The sequence below is a fragment of the Physcomitrium patens genome, chromosome 10 (assembly GCF_059467195.1).
Source record: "Physcomitrium patens ecotype Gransden chromosome 10, ASM5946719v1, whole genome shotgun sequence".
NCBI lineage: Eukaryota > Viridiplantae > Streptophyta > Bryopsida > Funariales > Funariaceae > Physcomitrium > Physcomitrium patens.
The window spans coordinates 15,649,363-15,663,642 of NC_143419.1; the positions used below are offsets into that span (position 1 = coordinate 15,649,363).

General features: G+C 46.3%; 2 protein-coding genes and 1 long non-coding RNA gene across 6 annotated transcripts; 2 read left to right on the forward strand and 1 right to left on the reverse strand.

The window, feature by feature from the left end:
* The first annotated feature begins 3,128 nt into the window (after positions 1–3,128).
* On the forward strand, positions 3,129–6,413 carry LOC112287752 (GATA transcription factor 9). Its single transcript, XM_024531107.3, has 2 exons — positions 3,129–4,119; positions 4,892–6,413. The coding sequence occupies exons 1-2, from the start codon at positions 3,841–3,843 to the stop codon at positions 6,038–6,040; spliced, it is 1,428 nt and encodes a 475-aa protein (XP_024386875.1). The 5' UTR covers positions 3,129–3,840; the 3' UTR covers positions 6,041–6,413.
* On the forward strand, positions 6,334–7,260 carry LOC149988307 (uncharacterized). The gene is made up of 3 exons (XR_016505275.1): positions 6,334–6,349; positions 6,678–6,823; positions 7,048–7,260. It is a non-coding gene; the product is annotated as an uncharacterized LOC149988307 (long non-coding RNA).
* A 3,451-nt stretch (positions 7,261–10,711) lies between these two features.
* On the reverse strand, positions 10,712–14,052 carry LOC112287342 (ion channel POLLUX). Of its 4 annotated transcripts, XM_090253881.1 has the most exons (3): positions 13,568–13,711; positions 11,242–13,056; positions 10,712–10,975 (listed from the first exon to the last, which is right to left on the reverse strand). In XM_090253881.1, the coding sequence occupies exon 2, from the start codon at positions 12,933–12,935 to the stop codon at positions 11,262–11,264; it is 1,674 nt and encodes a 557-aa protein (XP_090110007.1). In that variant the 5' UTR covers positions 12,936–13,056; positions 13,568–13,711; the 3' UTR covers positions 10,712–10,975; positions 11,242–11,261. The 4 variants fall into 4 exon arrangements, with proteins under 4 accessions (XP_090110007.1, XP_024386020.1, XP_024386022.1 ...); XM_024530252.3 differs by lacking the exon at positions 13,568–13,711 and adding an exon at positions 13,914–14,052 and having other exon boundaries at positions 10,712–13,056; XM_024530254.3 differs by lacking the exon at positions 13,568–13,711 and adding an exon at positions 13,831–13,916 and having other exon boundaries at positions 10,712–13,056.
* Positions 14,053–14,280: the final 228 nt, after the last annotated feature.

Here is a 14,280-nt window from a genome sequence, read left to right on the forward strand (position 1 = left end):
GCACCACTGGCGCAGGCGGTGGTGTGTACAATGGGAACCTAAAAGCGCCCGCTGGCCACGTGAAACTGACTGCCCAGAACCCATTTCGCTTTACTGGAATCCAAATTATCTGAGTTCTTTCCTCAATGACCCAACGCAGGTAGCAGCACCACGTCTTCGTCCCGAAATTCTTCTGAGATGTCCTCAGCGCACCAGTAACCTCCGTGTAACTATTCGCAACACCTTTTCGCTTCGCTCATTTTTTTAGGAGTCTCCATCGACAAAAATGTAAGCCAAGGTGTGGAGTGTTAGGGGACAATGCAATATTATTCTTCTTCTTTATCATATACTTGCCAACTATGACTCTCACTCAAACTTCAAGTCATAGTTGGCACTGAGTTCATCAGATTCATATCGTTCCTGACACGGAGATGAGGTTTAGACAGCTGGTGGATTTGCTTAACTTTGAGGAGCACTTCGTGGAATAAACCTGTCTGGACACACTAATAACTAATTTATTCCTCCGCTTCTTCTGAGTTCTTGCATGTATGTTGCTAAGAACTAAGACGAATCTTGCTTTCTACGTCACACGGACTGAAACCTACCCCCTTGGTGAGAGGTTGGCCACGGAATTCTTCGAGTTCACCTGGGTTAAGTCTCATCCACTCATTAATTCTTAATTAACTTGAGACTACTGAAGGGTAAACTACACCTCTCCCCTTCAATTATGTAGGACTTGATGTATTTTCTGCATGAAAGTTTGGGCCGTCAAGTTTCTTTCTTGAAATAAAAACTGAAAATTTTTACTTTTCACACTGTTTTGTGAGTAAAAAAGTGATGTTCAACATTGTCTTAAAATTGAGAAAATTTATACCACATTATTTATTTATTGTTTATTGATCCAACTCGACTTCCAAGAATAAATATACCATCGCTGAGGTTGAGTCCCCCCTCTCTCTCTCTCTCTCTCTCTCGTAATAATATTAATTTCTTGTGTATGAAGCATATGGGACAGTTAAACCTCAGGGAGTTAGAGAAGAGGCACATGGGAAGATGAGTAGATTAGAGGGGTGGCGTCTATTTTGGCACCCAACTGGAGCTCAGATATCACTACTCTGAACTGAACTATAATTAAAAAGTATTCTTCAAGAACCTCAATGGAACCGGCAGATTGCTAGGAGATTCTTCGCCTCCAATCTCAGCTCTAATTCCATTTCAAGCCATAATCTCCAACACTTCTGTCCTGTCATAAAAGAGGGTTCTTACCGAGGTAAACTCGGAGCCACCTCTAATAAAGCACCTACTCATGTGGCCATCCCCCATTCTTTGGGCATCAACATAATATTCCTTCCACAGTCAAATGTTGGGTCCCTAAGCCCGCGCCTTGTCAGAGAGTGGTGGTCAAAGCTTGTGAGTTGGATGTGCCTACTTGCAACGCAGGGTTTTGAAGGAAGTGGACCCTTTTTGCAGGCATTATAAGTGTTTCTTCTTGGAAGGTGCGTCCACAGGTTCCCCATTACCGCGTAAGTTTTTGGCTTTCTACATGAATAACAATAATAGTAATGAAGCAAATGAGGTAAGATAATCTAATTTAATGAGATGGACCTCTTGATTCCACAGATTGTCCTACAAAGTCTTTTGATTGAAATTGTGCCCATGTTACAAGATTGTTTTGCAACTTGTGACTCCAAGCCACGTATTGGGATTGATACTGCAGTCAATGAACATGCAATTCAACCCACTTGCACCAAATTCCTGTGATGGATTAATAAGAGAATAAAGTGTCAGAAAAATGTAAACTCGCATTGAAACTGTGTAATTGGATTCACCCACTCTGTTCAGCCTCTTTCTCCCATGTCAAATATTAAAGGGGGAATAAAATAAAATAAAATCCTTGCATTGAGTATTGTAAGATAGGAAACTGTGAATCACAAAATATAGACTCACTGACGTTGCAGATCCACACAACGAACGAAAGCGTGACACAGTCTTTGCTGAACGGTTTAAAAAAATGGATCCGAAACCATGCTGCCAGGGCACCAAGTGGCAAGGCAAAGATTGTGGGTATTAGGGGAGTCATGAAAACAGGTGCCCAAATTCCGAGGAGGTTACCAACTAGTAACTACCAGCGAGGGAGTAATGGCAGTCCTCTCCCATCCTTCCATGAGCCAGCCATCTGCCGTGGCTCACCCCATTAAAGTGGACGGCGTCGTCGCGGCTCCATCGCACCGGGTATCAACCACCGAAGCCTAAGATCCGGATATACACCGTTGCGTATACCCTGCACTAGAGGGTAGAAAGGCGAAATGTGCCTTCTACGGGGTAGTCAGGCTGGACCGTCTTTCGCCTGGTTAAAGGGGAGAACAGAGAGCTCGCAGGACTTAACAAGGGAGGAATGGGGCCGGGCCTGGAATCCGGGGCTCAAAAGGATCCAAAAAAGGGGGGGGGGGTGTCTTGGACGCCATCCACGGGCTAAGTCGAGACTGCGCTCATCCCTGTGCATGCCAGCCGTGTGATGGCTCTGACGTTATCCCCCTTAAAAGAAAACGGAGACTGGCACGAGGGAGCTGAAGACCGGGCGGTAATCATCAGAACCAACGCGGGCATCGTCATAATCGCCCGCGACGTTGTCGGCTGAGCACGCAGTAAGACTGACTGACCAGCCAAAAGGGCAAGGTCGGGACAAAAGAAAATAAAGGAGGAGGAGGACAAAGGACCGGTAAAAAAGCTGAATAGGGAAAAAGCTTTAGCTGCTTGGGATCGGCTGCTTGCTGGAAAGCACGGAGCACGCCGGATTTGGAAGCCTCTTCGGGTTAGTTGGTCACCTAGGGTGAGGGGGAGAGTGCGAGGTGGTAAGTTGAAATGAAGCCGTCGGGAAAGGGCTCCTGCTATAGTTGTATAGGTCTTGGCGTTCTTTCAGAGTTGTGATTACGCGCTTTGCTGCGGAATTCCGGGGCCACCAAGTCCTCCGTGTCGAGTTGAGTGAAGTCGACTCGAGTCCGGTCTCGTTGCGCTTGTCAGAGCGTGCAGAGAGGAAAAAAATAAGCAGGAAATTTTTTCGCGAGCTTTCTCCGCGCTTCGTGTCCAGGACGGAATTTTTTTTCCGTATAGGTGCGAGGGGCGCGACAAGGAAGGTTAGTCTGGGGTGGGAAGAGTGTAGGAGGGGAATGTCTGTGGTCGAGCGCGTTGGCGAGAAGAGTGCAGCTCATTGACGCTCGATGCGAAGAAAAAGAGGGAGGTCTGAGGGTGAAGGAGATTTGGTGTTACCATATTTTGGCGCAGTATCATACCTGTCGAGCTGTAGTATGTACTTGCTGCTCTCTCGCATTCTCTCCCCCTTCACCTGTCGTAGAACAGCAGCGCTTTTGTCTCGTAGTACTTGCTCCGATACTCTGTTCCCTCATTCAAAGAAGCAAAAGCTTTGGGAGTTCCTTCGCCGTTTGCTGGTTGTTCCGCAATTTGTCGAACAAAAACCTCAGCTCGTACGAAGGCTCATGATAATTAAACAAACTCCGCATTCTGCATCCGAAATGCATAAAAATTAAGCTCTGCTTTACAATTTCGTTACGGTTGACAGCAGAATCAGCAAAAAATTCGAAACCGATAATAAAGAGAGACGGAGAGAGTTTTTGAAAATATATTTCGTTCATTTGCTTCGAGTCGTAGTTCGCTATTTTCTTTTGGTGAAAGCTGATTTGGCAGAGGGAAGGGCAAGAGCTAGAGAAATAACTGCCTTCGGGCTCAGAGACAAACCAAATAATGCTGTTCAAGTTCTTCATAGACAGTTGCTGAGTAGTGCACTTGAGAGGTGTTTGTATTCTACGGAAATTGAGAAGAGGTGTTTTTGTCGGTCTCTTCAAAATGGTTCCTCCGCATACTCTCCCTGGTTCTTACGGACTTCTACCGGAGATGGAAAAGCCCGCCCTGCCGGAGGTCTTCCACATCGATGACCTGTTGAACTTCAGTTGCGAGGATATTGGAGGTTCTGTAGTTGGAGGGGAGTTGCAGGTCTCTGGCGCGATGAACGAGAGTTCCGTTAATGGAGGCGAGACAAGCATCTCATCTTCTGTCGAAGTTGAAAGCGATCTAGTAGGCCCTGCTCTCCGGGATATTGAAGTGAAGACAGACCTCTGTGTGCCTGTAAGTTTGAAAATTTGGTGCTCCTGCGCACATTTGAATGCGAGTCATTGTGTCAGTGGAATGCGCACAACTATCAGACAAATTTCTGGTTGATTAAACTTAAATGCTCGTTTCACTATTTGGACATGGCTGGGTGTGCATTTTCTGTGAAAACGTCGTCGTTGAGTATTCATAGAATTGTAGTTCGACAATTTCACGAAGTCGGAGATACGGCTTTAGATAGAAGCTTCAAGTTGGATCCCGGTTCTTGTTTAAAACGATATTTGAATGCTTCACAAGCTTTTCTGCTAAAATATAATTGAGTTTGTTTTCTATCGCTATCGTGCTGCATTCTAAATTGAACCTTAAAATTTACTGTCCGGTGTCACGTACAGATTCTCACAGCTCGCGTTGCCGTGAGATTTTTAGTTGTCGAAGAAAAACGATCCTTGATATCTACACATGCGTTTGAACTTTGTCAATGTCCAATATATAAAGTTTTTTTTATCTGTGTTTGTCAGACTTCGAAATTTAGTTCAATGGGGACCAGCTCTAGTTTGTCACCCCATCGCAAGTCTTCTAACTGAAGTGTCGCACAAGCATTGCAATTTGAGGATGTTTTATTTACCTTTAAACTGCAGAGAGCAGCAGTGAAGGGTACTATGTCATTGAGAGATATAATTTGCACTTATGAGGATTTGTACCTTCCTTGCATTGTCCTCGATACATGTTTGAGAATTTCTATTGCTATTCTTGAGTTAAAAATTAATGTGCTAGCTATGCTTTCGTGCAGTATGATGATCTTGCCGACCTTGAGTGGCTCTCTTCCTTTGTTGAAGACTCGTTCACTGCGGTCGACACCTCAGGGGTTTTCTCAACTTTCAATGATTTTTCTTCACAAGTAGGCAATAGTGAGCGCACGCAAAGCACTGAAGTATGCGATGACTTCAAGACATACCAGAAAGCGAGCCCAACCTCGGTGTTAGAGACCAGTGGAACCTCTTCAGAATTCACTGGTCCAGATTACAGGGATGTGTCTGTGCCTGGAAGAGCACGAAGCAAAAGGTCAAGGACAGGTGCCAAGACGTGGACGTCGAGGATTATACCTACCAGCTCCTCTGTGAATAGCTTTGAGTCGATGGGAGCCGACTCGTACTCTTTGTCCTACTCACCAATCATGTCGTCGGAGGACGGGTCTGACGACAGTACGGTGGATGCTGGTGAGCAAGACGACGAGGACTCGCAAGGTTCCAAGCGATGCAAGACGAATAATGGTGGTCAGAGCCAGAATCAGAGCAAGAATAGCGTGAGCACGAACGCCAACAGCAACGGCAATAGCAAAGGGAGGAAGAAGAATCAGGACAATTCGCAGCCGTGGCGGTGCATGCACTGCCAAACCCAGCGCACCCCGCAATGGAGGACGGGTCCAATGGGGCCGAAGACATTGTGCAATGCCTGCGGGGTGCGGTACAAGTCAGGAAGGCTGCTCCCAGAGTACCGACCGGCGGGGTCTCCGACGTACGTGGCGTCGAAGCATTCTCATTCACACAAGAAGGTGCTAGAAATGAGACGAGAGCGGGAGCTGCGAATGCAGCAGCCAGGAGGGCATGCGGTGCAGCAACAAGGTGTTCACGGCCTGACGGCATTGCGTGAGAGGACAAACAACATAGAGGCGGGAGTGAAGGGGTCAAGTGGGGAGAACGTGAAATCGGATTATGGAAGCTATGGATCAATGTGTTTAGAGTCGGTGGAGGCGCGTTTGTCGCAGCCGATGGATTTGCCTCGACCTCGGAAGAATGAGCTACCGAAGTATCCGAGCAACGCGTCGGGGCTGGAATTTTCGACATGCTTGACAAGCACGACGGCCGTTCTTGGGTCTCGGGTGGACTTCGGGGTGGATGACAAAAGCATGAGGGAAATGAGGGCGGCTGTAAAGCCCTAGGAGGAGAAAATTTGGAAGCCAAATTTTTTTAGCTGGGTGAATATATTCTTTTGGGGATCTTATGAAGAGACTTTGTACATGGGAGATAGTAAGACACAGAAAGAGGCTTAGGAGATTCAGAAATTTAGCCGATTAAATTGTACCCCCTATTAGTTCCCCTCCCCTCCCTCATCCTGATTTTGCTAGGAGGAACGGCATGAGTGTATTTCGTTGTGAAACCTTTCAGTTGCTTGTAGATGATAGGTATAGGAGGCACTTCTTTTTCAATGCCTTCGTAGCAGCAGCAGACACCAATGTCGAATGGAATTTGTGATTTTGGATCTATACATTTTTATAGTACTGGTTGTAATTTTATTGGTCCCTTTCAACTGCATACGCTGATGTTGCAAGAGAGGCGGGTGTACGTATGATGTGACCCACGCAGACATATGTTAATCATTCTTTTTCAGCTTGAGAATTTTTTTCTGCTTATATCTCCTGCAGTGCCTTGCTGCTGCCACCTTATCTTATAACTTGGAAGCATTGTTTCTGATACCTACTCTTGCATTGGGCTGTTGCAGCAGGGCTCTTATCCGAGAATAGAATCGATTTTGTTATGAGACTCCTCGTGCCACGCTTCTTTGAAACTCAACTTGAGCTCTGATTGTTGCAAGAGGAGACCCGGAGCAGGTGACCACAAGTCAAGCACGCGGTACCTTGTGTCCACCTCCTGAGCTTCTACCCCCACCTGCCTACTGCGGTTCCGGCGTCCGGTGTGGGCCCCTTAATCAGACTTTTCATCAGGTTGCAGTGCTCCTTTCCACGTTCTCGTGCTCCATCATGTTCTCTCGGGAGACGCCCATGTGTGCAGCCTGGAAGCCCCCACCCCCACTCTGGAACTAATTTTAACATAACCAAAACATGTATACGTTTGCAGAATCGGCTAGTCCATCGAATTACTATTTACATTTTTCTTCCTTAGTCTCTTGTATGACAAGCTGACTGGTTTCCTTCCACAATCCCTTCAGGTTCTGGAACCAGCTGCGCGCAGCAAGTATGATCCCACCGGTATGGATCCTTCGATCTGGGCCCGCGCAGATTGAACCTCGAAGCTCAATGAAAAAAGTGTATTTATTGCCAGGGTGCAGCGAGGTGCAGTCTTCTCTTTCCTGTCAGCTTGAGGAAACATTCAAGCCGGGAGGGACGGATTTCTTGCCGGTCCCGTGACGCTCGCCTGGCCCTGCTTTTGACTAAATAATGGAAAAAAACGATCAATCCTGGCATGTTCCTCTGGGCTAGCCCCAAACCCCTCCTCCCCTGCCCCGCACTCAACCTGAGGAATAATGACCAACGCCAGTTGGCGAGTTGAACGACTGGTGGAGGCGTTCCAATCACTGAGCTGGCCTTCTGCAGGTAGGACGGTATCCTGGTCCCTAAGGTGCCTCCATTATTTCGGCATCGAGGTGAGTAATCCCAACGCCGAAATTACAAGTCAAAACTCGTTTTCTGATCACCAACAGAATGTCCATCCCGGAGGTGCCTGCTACTCCACCACCTTCAGGTGCCGCACCCACATTGAACGATTTCCCAGCTTCTGGCAAACCTGGTTGCATGTGCTTGTGCGTGTGGGTCTCCCTCTGTGAATCCACCCACCTCGCAGTCGCTCTGGATGCTCGGATCTGCATGGGACCCACTTGGGTCCGCAATTGAGGTAGTATCAGAGTTTACTCTTCCTTTTGGGAGGTTGAACTCCGCAGGAGAAGCCGGTTGTAACGTGATCTGCAGAATAGTGGGTTTTATTTATTTTAGTTATTTTATATTCATATTGTGTTCTTTGGACAGGACCTGTTAGTGTGTGGACATATGTACACAAATAAACAAAAAGAAGGAAAATTCATCTTGTAATGACTGGCCTGCTCAACAAACATATGGCATGCCATGATGTGGTTCCGGAGTTTGAGGTTATGCTGGCTCTGTAATCTGCATGATGATTTAGGTGTGTGTTCAGGGAAAACATGGGTCCAAGCTTCATGGCAAGCTTCCAGATCATTATATGTGGCATGACGGGTTATCGTACTAGCCTTTCTTTCCATTCGGAAGCTCCAAATCATCTATAAAATTATTAGAACCTTTATTTTTGTTTCTTTTATTTGTCTTTTTTTGCAGATGCAGCTTGGGTGCTGGACCCATGTTGCATAATTCATGAAAGGGCTCTGAATTTTATCAGTTACGAAGTGTGTTTTTATTCAAATAGTGGTCATTCTGTAATTAAGAGCTGGCATTCAGGTAGTGGAAAAGTACAAAAAAACAAAATAAAAAATACCTTTAAAATGCATTTTTCAATAGTGGAAACAAATGAATTAATTAACATACACACAGATGGGCATTGATCGATGTATGTTAACTCTTCAAGCCCTTTGTGAAATATTCATAAGCAGACATGTTAACAGGTAGAGCACAATTGTGGGTCCCATACATTATCAAATTCAAATACATCTTTATCCTTTACTTAAATTGACCCCCCAAAATTTAAGTTGCTATCATTTTATTTTATGTAGACATTAAGTATAATTCAACCTGGTTTGTTCTCTATATTTACCCACTAAGATGTGATTGAGACGTTAGGCAAAAGAAAAAGAAAAGAAAAGGAAATACAAACAACAACACACAACTGCCAACAAAATGTATGCCAGATTATACTGCACACATGAAGACAGTTATGCTTTCCTTCATGTGGTGAGAAACTAAAAGCTCACAATCAGGAAGAGTTTTTTTAACATCAATCATCCACAGACAGTGAAACTGTTTTTGTCCTGCCACAGCACATGCTGCTGTAGTTCACATTATCAACTTATTTGTCAGTCTCATGGCATGACGCCATTGTCAGGCTCTGCATGTGATGATTCACCGAGACATGGTGGAATTGGGACCCAGATTACCGCGAGCGAATTCACACTTCCATGGACCTTCGCAACTGACGACTCGTGTAGGATACAAGCTCAACACTAGTATTCTAGCTTGGAGATTGTATTGCAGGCCTGAGTCAGCGCAGTATGTGGTACCGACTCTTCGGCGTTTTCGATGACCTGTTTCAGTCACCGACTGGCTGGGTCCCAGAGTTTAATTGCCTGCAATTATGTGCATTTAGTTATCAACTGTGCAATTTCGAACCCTCAAAGACATAAAAACACACTACAAAACAAAAACAAAAACAAACCAGTTTCTCACTTTGCTCTACTGGCACCTGACCCGGCAAAAGCCTTTGTGAAGTTTTCTCCTACCTTTTTCTGTGAAGAATTGCTCAATGTCGGCGTAGACGGAAAGGAGTTTCTCTGCTAAAACTCAAGCAGAATTTCATGCCTGATGAGAAACGGCAGTCGGGTCTACCTTGCGCTTCGGAGCAATCATGCTTGTTCTAGAAGAACATCTCAAAATTCAGGTCAATCGATAATGTGGTCTCATGAGCTGGTGCTTGACAGGATAGCATCATGTATCAGTAAACCCTATTGACCCGGTCACGTTTCTCTCGTTTACCATTTGTGATTTCAGTTGCAATAGCAGAAGAACTGGAGATCAGCACATTGAGCTGTCGGATTCACGAATTTTCTGCAGTGACCATTATTCTTCAAGGTGGTCCATGGTTTACAGGGAACTCAATGAACGACCAGGCGATGAAAATTGGTGACAAGAGGAAATCTAGGGGCAGTGCTCTTGAGATTGACACCTCAACCCAACTGCAGCTGAAAAGAAGAAACTCCCCCTTTAATAGTGAAGGCCTAGCTTTACAGATCGTCAGTTTCTACAGTTCACGTCCTTCCAAAAGCTTGCATTATGGCAATCAACTAGCATGGGTTTTTTTGTCGTACCACGAGCACTTTTGGTAACTTATAGAAGTGTGCACAGTTTGGTGGCAGTTTCATCAGGTGAAATAATGTCGTTACCTACGGTTGTAAGTAGCTATTTATTTCGTACACATACACACACACACGTAACTTGAGTATTTGTAAGTGGATTTGTTGAGCATCAGATCGGTAATTCGTATTTCACAAGAGCAAGTTTGCCTCATGTCTGCTGAATTGTTGAAAAGCGATTGCCATCAGACAATCTTGTCACCACTTATTCACTGCTCCACCAAAACGGCTGTGACCTCAAAAATCTCGCGATTAGACATGATTATGCCAACTAGTTCTAGTTTGATCCCTTGAAAGCCTTAACAGGGAAGACACTGATCAGATGATGAAAAGGCTCTCAGAAAACAGAAACTTATGGCTCTAATTCGATCACACAATGTGGGTGTGCTAATGCAGTGGAACATATCATAACCGTTTTGCTCACCTTCCAACTGTGTCATCATTCTTTCCCTTTTTAAAGTACTGTAGTTATAAAAATACATGGTTTGAAAGACTCGTTCTTCCTGTTCAATAAATTACTCTCATCTTTGTGTTACATATACACATCTTGGAACTACAACTGTAATAAAACCAAGGAACATATTGAAATGGACACTAGCGTCAAAAACTCCTGTGTTATTCTCACCTTCAGCCGCAAAATGCAAGAAAAGAATTGTGAAGAGTGGCTATAATGTGTGGTGGGAAAGGTCGACGCTGACATGATTTGGCGAATACCCCAACGAAGAATGCGGTGAAGATGATGGTTAGAACATCTCCGCCAGCAGCGTACAAGCTCAAAAAATTCGATAAAGACATCGCAGAGCTTTATTTTAGACTCTGGGGTCAGAGTTAACCCCAGAACAATGTTCTTATTGAGAAGAATACGTCGTCTACCTGTTAATAATGCAGAACTGCGCCAGACTCACTCCGTAGAAAGAGGGAAAAAATACTAAGAACGGGAGAGACAGCTTCTGGACAATGATTATGATTCCGCCATATTAGATTACATTTTAATCACTTCGTCTCTGCATTCTGATTCAGGTTGCATGTTGAGATTATCCTAGAGCTGCATTGCCACCAAGAGGAACATATCTTTGAAATAAATCTTCTCGAATTAGCAATCTTGTAATATATCTTTGTTGCCTCAATGCAGCATTGAAAAGCCTTCAAGAAATGTCTAGAAACAGGAACTGTTGCCTTGCACCATTGGTAAGAAGATGGAGGGGGTTTGAGTTAGGATTTTTGAATCTCGGAAGGCTATCCAGATTGAAAACATTCACGAACAGGAATGCAAAGGGTTTGAGGGACTGAGATTGTGGGTTCGAAACTAACGAGGCGGGAGGCTGTGCAGATTATTGCCGCTCCACGAGCGCGATGAAGCTGTCCTGGAAGGACCACTTTTTCTTCACCGCTTTGTGGCACGGATTGATTACTGGGGTGTCTTCAAACAGGGAGTGGTATCCGATCACAATTTCCCTGCGCTGCCTCCCGCGCACCATGATGTCGAAGAAACTGAGCTCCTCCTCCTGGTCGAAGTACACTTCCGCTGGTCGCATGACCATCTCGTTTCCCTGCTCGGCGAAAAGCTCGTCTAAAACGCCCCCGATGCGCCTGTCCTCCGCCACCATCGCCAATGCCATGCTCACCATCTCGTCGGAGATTTCTATCTCCTGGGAATCATGGGATCCCGCTTGGCCAAGCACTTGTCTCGTTCGCGCGTTCAGCACCTCGCTGACGATGATCGATTGCGCGGAGTTGTGCTGGAGCTCATCGATCCAGGAGCTTTTGCTGTTCCCCGCCGGCAGCATGTGCACCGCTCTCGCCTCCCTGTATGGCATCCGGCTCGCTTGAATGCTCTTGATCAGGATAAGGGTGGACAACAGCTCCTGCTCAGCGTCGAAGGAGGCTCCTCCGTCTGCCACGAGCAGAATTGAGTCGAATGTCTCCAGTGGCAAGGCTTCTAAATCCTTCTTTCGTGTTGCTTCGCCCGAGTAGTGGCTCAATTTCACATTCTCGAGGTCCGCGACTACGATGCCCTTCTCATTGAATCGCTTCTCCCGCTCCTCCTGCGGCTCCTCGCTGAAAATCCAAAGCTCCGAGCCTCGCCTTAACACATGGTCTAGAATGGATACCATGTCGTCCATGTCGGACTGCCATCCGCAGAACAAAATCTTTTTCACTGGCTTCGCTTGCTCGACTTCTATTGGCGAGCGGAGTGGGAATACTTGGGCTACTGAGGTCGAAGTGGATGGAGTGTAGGAGTCGTGGTCTGCTGCGATGACGATCACCTCGTCACCTTCTCCAAGGATGTAATCGTCGTCAGGGTTGAGCACGATCTTGCCGCGCCGGGAGGCCACCTTGACTCCGCATGGAATGGCATCTGGGAAGCTAATAAGCGCGTTGGAAAAGCGCATCCCGTCCAGCTCCGGCCACCGCTGGATGTAAAACTCCACTCTCTCGGACCCTAAAATGTCTCGCCAGATTTGTGCGACGCCCGATTGACGAGCACATTGCACCATGAGACGGGTAATCACTTCCTTGGCCACCACGGTCTCCACTAATCCACGGCCTGCTTGCTTAATCCAGGGCTCGTTCTCAACGTCGTGGACTTCCACCACAATGTGGCCTCTGAAATGGGCTGTGTCCACTACCTTGAGTATTTTTATGACGATGATTACCGCGAGCTCGTCGCTCTCCTCGGCGTCTTGGCTCTCAGCAAGGATGATCACAGCTTGGGCCGTGTCAATTGAGGCCTTGCGGAGGATTTGTGTGTCAAGACGGCTGCCACATATGAGCTTGAGGCTCGTACCGACCAAGTCGTCCATGTGGTGATTGATTTCGACCTGCATTTGCTCCACCTCCATGGCCGCAACTACTGTGATCTGCAGTCCGTGCTCATTGTGGTTGTGAGCTACTAGCTGCCTCAGCAGAGAAGGGATTTTGTTGCTCCATCCGAGAATGACCGTATGGCGTGCGCGCTTAGGGTCGTCTCCTTCGAAATTCGCAACGTCTGAATCGGCAGACATTTCTGCACCCACTTGGAATGTTTTTGAAAGGCTGTCCTGCTAAACAACAAATAAAATTACTCGAGATCAAGCTCCAGGCAGGTTAGATCAGCAGCTCGCTTGCAGATCAATGCTCGCCATCCTGTCATAAGAACCAACAGATCTCTCAAAAACTTGGGAAACAAAACCTGCCATTGTGTGAAACGGTATCATTTATTACTCTACCCATGCCCCTCATCTTTGTCTGTGCAGCAGGACTAGCTTGACAGCTTTAAAATGCAACATTCCTACTTTCCAAAGAACAATGCCCCTCCGATTTCGGATACGACAAGAAAAACGATTCGATCCACGCTGTGCTCATTATTTTCTCTCCAACGCACTACAACCTCAATCCTAAATACGACACAACACCATTGCAATGTCTTTCCAGATACTTATTTGCCAAAGGAAAATGATCAACGAGTCTCCAACAACTACTCGACGCTTCTATAAACCTGATTCCTGCATATATAAACCTTCCAGCAATCACTCTACACGAGAACCCAAGTGCAGCTCTCTTCGAAATCGATTCAACTCTTCGAATCCTCCCAGATTGTGCCTACTTTGTCAGATCCGACCATTCCAGCGACCTGTTCCGTAGCACATATTCCTACCCCTTTCAGTTGACGTTCGAAAGTCACTCTCCGTGCCCACTCGGCGTCCGCATATGCACCAGCAAGTCTCAACACAACAGCTCAGTGGCCAGATCTCTCTCGCTCTCTTCCTCCCACGCGACCCCGAACACACACACACATCAAACTCACCTTCCCAACGCTCAAACTACCAACTTCTGAATCATTCAATCATCCAATCATTCCGCTCCTGACCAGCAATCTAGACCAGAACAGGACGCTGACTCTGGGAAAAGTGACAAAACCTCACTAGAAAACTGGAGCCGAATCTTTTCCCCAAGTGGAGGCGACCTAGTACCATCACAGTACCGTCGACTCGGCACCTTACCTGGTACAGTGTCGACCATCTGAATCCCCACCTGCAATGAATTCCCGACTCATCCTCTTCAATCCCCTACTTACAGGCCCTCTTGACTTCAATGCCCCCGCCGCTGCCAGGCAAGAAAGTCTGTTTTGCGACGCTGGTTACCGACAATTTTGATAGCTTTGGAGAGTGTTGAGAGCATTAAATGTAGCCTGCGCTCTCCATGTTATTTACTGTAGTCTACAGTATTTACTATAGCTACAGTGTTTGGAATGTAGTGAAGAGTGCGCTCTCCATGTTATTTACTGTAGTCTACAGTATTTACCATAGCTATAGTGTTTGGAATGTAGTGAAGAGTGCGCTCTCCATGTTATTTACTGTAGTCTACAGT